Genomic DNA, 10,980 nt, shown 5'->3' with positions numbered 1-10,980 from the left:
AACACTTGAGGATTTGACAGTGGGACATCCCTAAACCCTCACTTCGCGGGAGCGCGCCTCAAAGTCCGTGAGTCCGTAAAGGGGGGACATTGGGATTTGGCCTCATTCGCTCACACTCAACCACTTACCAGGAGACGTCAGTAAGTCCTTCAGGGTTAGGGTTTGAGGCTTTAGGGGGGATACTGGGATTCGGCCTAAAATAGGTGTGTGTGCGTGTGTGTGTGTGTGTGTGTGTGTGTGTGTGTGTGTGTGTGTGTGTGTGTGTGTGTGTGTGTGTGCGTGTGTATTAACTGGAGTCTTCTTGGTTCTTACCTGCTCTCAGTCATACCTGGGTGAATATATTTTATATATATAGCCTGTTGTGTTGGCTTTCTGCATGTTAATTGTCTTTCACTGTATAGGAACTAACTGGTTGTGATGCATATGACAATTCCATCAATGTAGGCACGACATTTATTGCATAAACACACATTTGTTTTTTGTTTGTGGTAATATTTGGATGTGGTTTCTTAGATAGGCTCTAAAAATAACGATATGCTATTATTAGCACAATGTAAAGGATGGAAAAATGTCACTATGTCAAATCCCGGTGTAATAGGGTTTAATAATGTTTAATCAACGTCTTCAAATATCTGTCCGTCACTTTTGAACCAGTTTTGGACGTCTTTCCACGGGTGACCATAGTCTTTTTTTATACGTTTTTTCAACGGAAAAATGCTCACTGGGTTATAATAATTTGTTAATGTCCATAACTAAAATCATGATCTTTTACCAAGCCATGGTTTTCTTGATTTTTTGTTTTTGTGCTAACAGTGCAATCTACAGCAACAGTGCTGACAGAGCGAACGCTGTTTATCTGAGGGGGAACGGAGAGTGTGGGCGCTACGCTTCCGTGACAACGCCGTCGGTGGGGACGGCTTTACCAGTGGAAACCGCGGTAATTAGAGCAGTGCACGCGGCGGCCGTTAGCTAGCCAGTGGGGCACGCTAACATGCATTAAAACACTCTGATTATTGAACACAGACCCTTAAACCACGTTTAAAGTTGGAAACGTAATGTCCTAGGAGACAGGGTTGATACAATAAAAGACCCACCTTAGTTGATACTTCTGTGGTAGAAATTAGCAATCAACCAAAGTACCAAAATAAAGTGAAATGCAGGGATTTCCAATAAATAGATGCACTCCAGGTAGTTCTCTCATTTATTTGCAGTTAGTTTAAACAAATAAAAAAAAAAAGACTCAAAATATCAGACACGGACAAATCGGTTATACATGCATAAACACTCACACATGAAATGTGCTTCGACATATGTTATTAATAGATATTAGGCATGTCACAACTTGCAGTGTTTTATTGATGCTGTACAACATGGCAACAGGAGGCAGGAGGACATCTCATGTGGGACATCGGGTGGGCGGGGTCTTCACATGTGACATCAGGAGGACATAAACAATGTCCCGAGGCAGCTCGTCAATCTATCACTGAATATCAACGCTAACCCTACGAACACACGGAGTATAAGATTTGGTCGAAAGAAAAGTCTTTTTTCTCAAAAGAGCAAGTCACATCCCCGGAAAGAAGTACTGTCCTTTTGTGATAAAAATGTCTTTGTGGTCTGGCTTCCTTCCAGATACCGCGAAATAGGTCCATAGTGATGTCTTCTAGAACATAGAATAATGAATTCAAATGAAGACACTAGGACAAAGTATCAGTCACTGGTCCCTTGCGGGCTGACAAAACCCTTTCAACACGTTAAATGCACTTCAAAATGCATTGTCATGAAATTAGAAAAAACAGATATCGCACATTTTTGACCTTGCAGTGATTATACATCACTGCAATTAAAAAATAATAAGAATAATACATTCTACCAGTCTGGGTTGAGCGCTTAAATCTGGGGTAGATTCATGTATTTACAGCGGAGCGGGGCGGGGCGGGGCGGGGGGGGGGGGGGGGCAGGATTTGACACATCGATTCGTGCAGACTGCGCTTGTGACTCCACCTTTCAGTCCGCAGCACATTTACGTCTTTTCAAAGTAGTATCCAGTCACTCCCACGTGTGTTTTTTTTTTTTTTTTTGCAGCTTGATAAATACAAAACAAAATATTATTCAGTCTTTTGTGCTTGAAAATTGCCGAATGGCAACAGTGTTGCCTGTCCTGGTTTGACTTGTATCCCTTCGTATGACGCTTGGAAAACTCAAACGAGCCAGAGAGGAGAATATAAGGCAGGGTGAGAGAGTCGCTCTGCAACTGCTTTCCCGGAATCATGAAGAAGCTGAAAATTAGTCCCTTTAAGTAAGAAGATCAAGATTCCTCAATCCCATTTGTTCCAAGATGCACTTCCCTGACGGCACACGCTCCATGCACATACTTGTACCGCTACACTTAAAGATAAAGTTTTATTTTTAGTGCACAACCAATCTAAACCCTCTAATAAATACAGCTGAGCATCTCGACGATATGCAAAGGTGTGAATGCTTTTGTGTTTTTCTTTAAATGAAATAAAAAATTAAAAAAAACATTTACTCGTCATCTTGTGGGCTCTTCAAAGCTGCGAAAGCCAACATTACCCATCGGTGGTTCAAAAGTGTCCGACAGAGAAATTTGTCAAGAATGACGTTGATTTGGTTGAGTTGACATCAGTAAACGGCTCCGCTTACAGATGATCCAAAACGCAGTGAGGCAAAAAAGAGTAAACGCTGGACTCTCCTCCTGTTTACAGAGAGTTTGATCGCAGTTACTTAAACATGCATTGATTGTTTTTGTGGCCACTAGGGGGCAGCGGACACGAGATGAAAGCACAACACTGACATGTCACAGCTTTTGAAAGTGTAACTTTGGTATTTTGAACCTACTGTCCCATGATTTTGTGTCTCCGTGACTAACAGGGACAGCAGTTTTTGTAGTTGGTCCGCTGGCAGCAGCTCGGGGCAACTCTTCACCGCCAATGTCCGTCCTGTACGTAAGTGCTCGCTTTTGCCACTGACATGCCCAGATTGTTTTTATGAGCATCTGACAACATTATGGAAAGAACCCTACAGAGAAAAAAAAACGTTTCTTTACGTTTGTTATCGTATCTCACTCGAGAAGTCTCGTTCTGACATCTCACTAGAGGAAACGCGAGTGAGAGTTCAATGAGTATATTACAGTCATTTAGCAGACTCTTTTATCCAAAGCGGTACAATTCAGTATCTATCTATATACACCATAGGCACAGCTACGGGAGCAATTTTTGGGGTTAAGTGTCTTGCTCAAGGACACGTTGACATGAGACTAGTCTGAGCAGCCGGGGATCGAATCTCTGACCCTCTGATGGAAAGACAGCCCTACTCTCCACTTAGCCACGGTCACCCAGCACAGAAAGCTAAGTGTTAGATTGACAATGTGGACGCGACGCGATATCGCAGAACGAGACTTCTCCTTGAGCCAAACTTGTTCAGACACAATAATAACACCAAACTGAAAATGTTTTATTTCTCTGTAGAGTTCTTTCCATGATGTTATCAGACACTCTGAGCATTCTGTCGGTGGCAAAAACAAACTCTTTGAGTGAACGTACATTGACATTGAAGAGCTGCAGCCCGGTTTTGCGGCCCGCAGGCTTCTTTGCGTCGACCTTCTTTCCAGGTCGATGTTTTCTCTCTTAACCCACTGTACACTATCTGCTCAGCAGCAAAGAGCAGACAGAGGAAGTTATTAATTAGCTTAATGCAAGTCAATCAAAGAGCCAGAGAAAAATATCTTCAGCTGCTTAAACTATAAGGACAGGACCGGGTGGCCCGAAACATTTACTTTGCTCTTTGTTGGATGTGTAAATAATTGTTTGCAAGTAGTGACTTTATTTGGTGACAATATGCAAGTGCTGTGTTTTTGAACTTATTCTGCTGCCCCCAAGTGGCAAAAAAAATAAATAAATAGAAATTGGTTAGTACAGTTTAAGAAACACTTAAGGAGGTGAGACGGTGCCCGACATCACTTTGTGTTTGTGCTGTAAATCTCGCCAATTGCAGCTTTAATAATTCCAGTTCAGTTGGAATGAATAATAATGTGACTTGTGCTTCCAGGAATAAATGCCACTGAGCACGGTTAGGCAGTCTGTTCACACTCACAAATGTAACAAATGTAACAAGTTTAACAACGAGCAAAGTGGCGCTCGTGAACAAGACAATAGTACAAATCAACAGGCCGCTCGACACGGCAGGTCTTCCAGATCCTTGCCGTTCATCCCAACAAGCTGACGCCCACTTTGCGCATTCAAAAAAATATATATCATTAAATTCCTGCGTTCGTATATAATTGTGCAAAAAAAAAAAAAAAAAAAAAAAGGCTTCTGAGTTTTATGGCAGGAGAGAGGTCCTCCTCTTCTCAGCGGGACCGTGTGGACGGAGGCTGTCTTCAATACGAAAGATGCATTCAGGTCCCGTGGGAGAGGTGGCGGGTATGAACTTGCTGCTTGAAAACAGGATTACATTATTCATATTAGGTTGCAGGTGGGGTTTGGCGCCGTTTCCTCAGAAATCCTGATTGACGATGGCTTTGACAAGTAATGTCCCCAGAGTCAAGTGAAGCTAATGGCTTGTTCCCCTAAAATACAGTACACCTAATAAATAACGCGTCGTGATCATAAATCTTTTGAGTATAGTCGTTGGATTGGACTTAACATGGGGAGAAATGTTAAAGGGAAGCAAACAACCTGTTTTTAATGCGAAGGAATTCTAACGTGAACACGCCGACGTTTCAGTTTTTACTGTCAGCTTTGTCAATTATTAAGAACTGATCACGTGTTTATGGATAGCCGTCTTAACCTTTTAACAGCTTTAAGCAGCGGATCGACTCGTTTACAGGTTGTACACGGGGGCCGCGTTCGCTTCTCGCTCTTTGCGCTTGTTCTCCCAGACCACGCCGTGCGTGGCGGGCCGCGAGCGGGGCTGCGGCGGGCTCCGATTGGCCGACGAGGGGGAGGTGCAGTTGTCCTGGTTGTGGTTGTCGCGCGCCGCGAGCCTTTTGCCCTGCTCCTCCTTCATGAAGAGCTCCACCATGAGGAGCTTCTCCTTGTGGATCTGGAGGCTGATGTCTTTGGGGATGTCGGGGATCAGCCAGTCCACGAAGTCGCTCATCAGCATCACCACGTTCTGCACGGGACAGAGGGGACAGAGGGGACAGAGAGCAGATTGGAACGCCTCACAAGTGAACGTCTCGTTGAAGCACATAGCACAGGTGTTCCAGTCTAGTAGCACTATCTGACCTTTGCCAATCTGCGGCCATGTCAGGGGTCAACAAGCTGCTGTAATGACATTTACACAGCCAGCTAATCTAAAAGCTAACTTTAGCCAGCAGAAGCTAACGGTCATACCGGACCAAGTGAGACCGCAGCTTTAAAACTCCCGAGTGTACTGAGGCGATCGTTGGTTCATGTTTTATAAATGTTTCATTTCTAAGAGGATGATGTGTTGTTTCTTCTCAGAGACGAAAGTGAGTTCTTATTAAATTTTGAACACGTTCTTAGGTTAGCGGCAAAAGAACTGGCCTTGATAACATTAGCTAGCCTAGCTGTTCCCTTCTTTTTCACCATAGCTATCCCAGTGAATTAGTCGAGCTTCAGAAATACCGTAAGTCATGAATCAATGAAAACAAAGATATATTTACATTTTAACTAGAGATTTGTTTTGTCATATTTACAAGTAATACAGACCAATTCCTGTTGGGAAAATGAACAGATTAACTGGCATAGTAAATGAAAGTTATGAAGTTAATTCTCTAGTCTGTCAAAATGTCTTATAATTATGAATTTAAATGCCATACTTTCATTATTAAGTTTATAAATCCTCATTTTGACCTACAAAGTTAAATCTTTGAAATGATAAAATCCTAATTATTAAATATGTTTTTAAAGTTGTGGCATGCATCTGGACCCCACGGGAGTGTAGAAACAAAACTATAGGAAGGTGACACTGTATCATATTCACTGATTCATCGGTCTAGCTCTAATTTTAAATCTACAAAATAGAGAATCGGGTCCAAAGAGGACCAAGCAGATGGTGAAAAACGTACGCCAGGAACTAAAGAACCCATGTGGCTCCAGTCAGATTGAGCACCATCTTTGAAGCAACAGCGTTAAACAGCAGATGGGACTGGTGGAAGTCTTATTTCAAGGTGAACAGTTTGTTGTCTTGTTTGCAGAATAACGTGAAATCAATCACACCAGGGAAATGAATGGAGGAGAAGCAGACGGACACATGCAGCTCCACACAGCCTCCCGATTCACTCATCCATTCATTCATCGAATATAAATGAGTTGTTTGCTGGTTTGTTTGCTTTGCCCGCATAAAATATGAATGGCAAAAGTGAGCAACGTGCGCTGAAAGCATGTCGAGGCGTGCAGCATGTGCGCTCTGATATTAATATCCGCGTGCGGTTCCAAACCTGAAAGACAACAACGAAGGCGAGGCGGGCGGCCAGGACGGCCCAGAACTCCTTAGACAGTTCATACGGTGTGCTGGACGAGGGAGGTTCTCTGTAGTCCTTATACCTGCAGACAGAGAGACACGTTTCAAAAGGTTTCGTTAATGCTTTACAAGTTGTCAGACGTCCATTCCTTCTTCTAGATGATCAATATTACAAAAGGAAAAATAGACATGATGAGTAATCGTTTTCAAATATTTGCAACTTGGACGTTTTATTTCGGCCGGGTCAGTGTTTAGGATTTGGCGGCGTGATTACTAGCGGTGAGTTTGCAGATTGCAACCGACTGAAACTTCCCCGAGCGTGTACAACTACGGTGGCCGGATGCGAAAAACGTGACGACACACTCACTAGAGTCAGTGTTTGCTTTATCCGCTCTGGGCTACTGTAGAAACGTGGTGGTGCAATATGGCGGACTCCGTGAAGAGGACGTGAGAATCATAGAATATGATTGGGTGAGGAGAGCACCCCTGTGATATTTCAATAGATTTGATCCTAATATTCCTGAAGTTATAGGTGCAATACACACCATGGCACTTTGTATCATTGTTTGTAGGAATGTGTTGAGTTAAAAAGAATTCCTAGAAGTCTGTGGTGCCCTTTGTCTCTTGGGTGACCACACCCCCAATGCTGTTAATTCCCAGACTGTGGGCGTTGGCCACACGTTTTTTACCCTGAGGGAGAACGGGACGGTTGACACGTGTTCGCCACAGGAGAGGCGCTCACAGCGCTCTGCTGAAAGAATGTGAGGTGCCTCACTCTTGGTTGTTGAATGAGAGATGGTTGAAAGATTTTTTTTTTTTAAACGCACCTATATAGTTAGGAAGAAAGCCTCTTGAGTTTGTTAACATTTTGTGAGATACTTTTGTAAATTTAGTTCAAAATGGTGGCATTGAAGAAGTTTGAGGCTAAGGTGAAGGACATAAACCAGTTGTATTGTGAATAATGTGTGCCATACTTTCCTGTGGCTGTATTTTTATTGTATTTTCTCATTTCTCATGTCTCATCGTTGACTGTTAAGTTTCGCCTTTAATCTTACTTTTGTTTAGTTATTTATTTACTTGAAATGTTTATATTTTATATGATGAAATAAGTTCTAATTGGGGTGAGATGTTATATACATGCATACTGTGTTTAATGCATAAAATCCTTTATTACATTTTTCTTTTTTAAAGTGAAACCTTACCTGCAGACGTGTACCTTGTAGCCCAGGTGCTCCGGTTGCAAAGGGTCTGTCCCCGGCTGGAAGTCACTGACTTGGAAGTAAGACAGCGTGTGGTCGACGAAGCCGTGCATGGTGCCGTCCGTGCTGTACATGTACTGGTAGACCAGCCGTGGGATGAAGTCCGAGGTGAAGGAGATGACAAAGGCCTGGGGGATGGAGAACGGCTCAATCGGCTTACTGCCTTCATGACATGAAAAAAAGCAGGGTTAACGTGAGCGTACAGACGCAGACTTACATTGACGATGACCGCTACCTTGCTGAGGCCTCTCAGGAGGTTGTACCAGATGCCTGCAGAAAGAAGGAAGAACTGTCAGCATTAAACACGTCCGTATAGGGTCAGTGAGTCCCAGCCACCACTAGATGGCACAAGCACAGAGGTGGAAAGACTTCACTGTGCATTGTGTTGCAGGAATGTCACCTTTTACTTTTAGGGTGCATTAACTATGAACTGCTCTATGATATTACTGTTGACGTGGACTGAAACTCCAGCATTCATCTGTGAGCTTTTGTGCCAATATGTACCTGCAATTAACCTCGGATCTTGCAACAAAACTGCTGGCAATCCCCCCTAACTAAAACAAAATGAGATTGTGTGTTTGCTGTCAGGGCTCCCCAAACTCTGGAACAGCCCTCCTGTACAAATGTGTCTTGTTACTTCAGTGACTTCCTTTTAAATCTTTTTATAAACTTTTATCAACCGTTTCTGCATTAATGGGTCTTCATTTGTCCCTTTTAACTCCTTCTTTGTTTTGCTCCTATCAATTTAACCTTATTAATTATTGTTTCTGTGCTCTACGAATGAATCAAATATATTAGTGTTATGATTTAAAGGGGACATATCATGCTCATTTCCAGGTTCACACTTGTATTTGGGGGTTTTACTAGAACGTGCTTACATGCTTTCATGTTAATAAAACTCTTTATTTTGCTCATACTGTCTGTTTGAATATACCTGTATTCACCCTCTGTCTGAAACGTTTCAATGCGCTTCAAAAGAATTGTGTTGCTAGGCAACAGCTTGGGCCCAGGTTTACTTCCTGTCAGCTGATGCCATTCACATACACTGCAACCAAGGGATAAATAAATATATACTCAACAGTACAAAAATGCTGATGGCTCATTTAAAGGCACATTCTTAATACAGGCTGTTTCGATACTTAGACCTGTTTTACAATGAAAAAAAGATATGAAAATGTCTTTTAGCCTTCAGTTAAAGGACAAATAAACACTTTTTCAAGTCTGTCTTAAAGCAATATTCACATGCCCGTATGTACGTTGAGGTAGTTTCATTTCTACGGCTGAGAGCCCACACAGAGTGAGGTGAAGTTGTATCAAAATGAATTGCATATCTGCTCTCCTTCTTGACCAAGGTCTTCTGTTGGATTTTGCTAGCCTAAACAAGGCGGTGTAGCTGAAAACATCTTGCGGAATAAGCATTTAATTTCAGTCAGGGTTGGTGGACACCCACCAATGTCTTTGGCTTTGGCTGCAATCGGCCTGCGCAGCTCCATGACAAACTTCTTGGCGTCCAGGCGAATCTCGATGATGTTATTCAGAAGAGCGAAGAGCGGAGCCAGAGGGAAGGACGCCACGAAAAGAGTCACCATCCCGAACTGGATGACTGGATACACAGACAAGAGGAGAAATTAGCAGAAGTTACTGGATGGACACATTGTAATTTTTCTTCAAAAAGGGAAACTGATTGTGGGCACTACCACCCACCAAGTTTGGGTAAAATGTGTGGTGCCCAAAAACAGCTTGAATGCTCCTTTAACCATCCGTTTAAGCTTTTCTGTCAGAAAATATGGACGGAGTAGCTGCTGTAGAGCTCGACTGACGAGATGTGTTCAGAGTTGGAGCTCTGGGAGCTGCAGCAGGTGGAAATATCGGTTAAATTAAAGCTGCGTTCATTACCCTATGGTCACTGGGGAGCAGCAGAACACACCAAAAATAAAACATCTGACATTTTATCCACACGGGTATAGACACGGGTCACTTATGGTTTGCGTTCATTCAATTACAGCGGCTGTTGCAGACACACCTGGCGGAGCTCTGCATTCAGCTGAGTGAACTGTTTTAGTGGTCTGTGGGTTCTTCACTATATGACCGACTCCTTTCTAATTACACATCCATTGGTAATGTGAAAATATTGATCAGTGCACTGGCTGAACTAATACAAAAGTAAGTCAACCAAAACTCATTAGTTTAAATGATCAATACTAATACATTACATATCACACAGGCACCAAATAGTTTGTTACACCTGACTGACCGACGTGACGATTACTCCCATCTATCAATGCTGAGCCGTTTGACAAGCGGTATGTTCCGTCCTGTAGCTCTGTTTAGAGAAGAGGGTGGAGGCAGGGTGGTGCCATTGCTGGACTCGTCTTTCAGTTGTGTGGCTGTTCGTCCTTACACACTCTACACACATTGTGTAACGCACGCTGACATGTGTGGATCGTGTGCACTGAAACTTGCAGTGAAAAAAACGATGTGCGAGATGCAGCAGAGAGACATTTTACGCTGTGCTGGTCGCAGCTAAACATGGAATGTAGCACTTTCTTTTAAACGATAAATATTGAACTAGGACATGAAGAAGTGAGAGTGCTGAGCTTGAAGTAGCTTTAAATCATCTCTTTCAGTCGTATTGTTATACGCTTCCGCCAGCCTCTATCATCTGCTTCCCTCAAGGGATGCACTGCTTAATAATATAGATCCAAAAAGAGCAATTACACGACCACACCAGCCATGAGCGCTGACCAGCCAAATGAAAAGCTTTAATCTACTGATCTTCATTAAACGCACACTGGCACAGGCACGGCCAGAAATCTCTGGTGCACATGAAGCATGACCTATCCGAGGTTTCCACATCGCTGAATGACAGACAGTGTGCTGTCATTAAATCAAAGGTCAACCACATTGTACCTCAACATGGACAGACGTGAAGCAGGAGCAGAACTGAATGTGTTTGATGTAACTTGGTACATAGAAGGTGACATTAAAGTGATTGTTTCGAAGTGCTCGCGGCCATTATGCTCGTTAGGTTTGACCTCAGCATTACGTGCTCCGCAAGGGATAGGGTGTTAAAACCAGGCTCTTATTCCCTCAGGCATTTCTCAAGGATCTACTTTGAGTCAGGGTAGAAGACAGCACTCTGACAGAAGAGATGAGGATGAGGATGATTCGCTAGCAGACGTCGGGCAAGCTGGAAAATGCGTTACTGAGGAGGAAGAGCAGCATCAACAAAAGGTTAAAACTACAAACCTCTCCTGAAGACAGTCGTAGC

At 43.1% G+C, this 10,980-nt stretch overlaps 1 protein-coding gene across 2 annotated transcripts in view; it reads right to left on the bottom strand.

The window, feature by feature from the left end:
- Positions 1-1,188: 1,188 nt before the first annotated feature.
- ano1a (anoctamin 1, calcium activated chloride channel a) overlaps positions 1,189-10,980 on the bottom strand; it is a 64,653-nt gene continuing 54,861 nt past the window's right edge. For both annotated transcript variants that reach the window (XM_068710736.1, XM_068710735.1), the window contains exons 21-25: positions 9,160-9,312; positions 7,927-7,979; positions 7,653-7,837; positions 6,428-6,533; positions 1,189-5,136 (exon numbers count right to left, since the gene is read on the bottom strand). In XM_068710736.1, the coding sequence (XP_068566837.1) occupies positions 4,843-5,136; positions 6,428-6,533; positions 7,653-7,837; positions 7,927-7,979; positions 9,160-9,312 (791 nt within the window). In that variant the 3' untranslated portion in view covers positions 1,189-4,842. The remainder of the gene's footprint in view (positions 5,137-6,427; positions 6,534-7,652; positions 7,838-7,926; positions 7,980-9,159; positions 9,313-10,980) is intronic.

This window comes from Cebidichthys violaceus, unplaced genomic scaffold, assembly GCF_023349555.1.
Source record: "Cebidichthys violaceus isolate CVI_PGR_0920_01 unplaced genomic scaffold, fCebVio1.0.p SCAF_16, whole genome shotgun sequence".
Lineage (NCBI taxonomy): Eukaryota > Metazoa > Chordata > Actinopteri > Perciformes > Stichaeidae > Cebidichthys > Cebidichthys violaceus.
The sequence above is the reverse complement of the archived record's forward strand: the minus strand, read 5'-3'. Positions and strand labels throughout refer to the sequence as shown.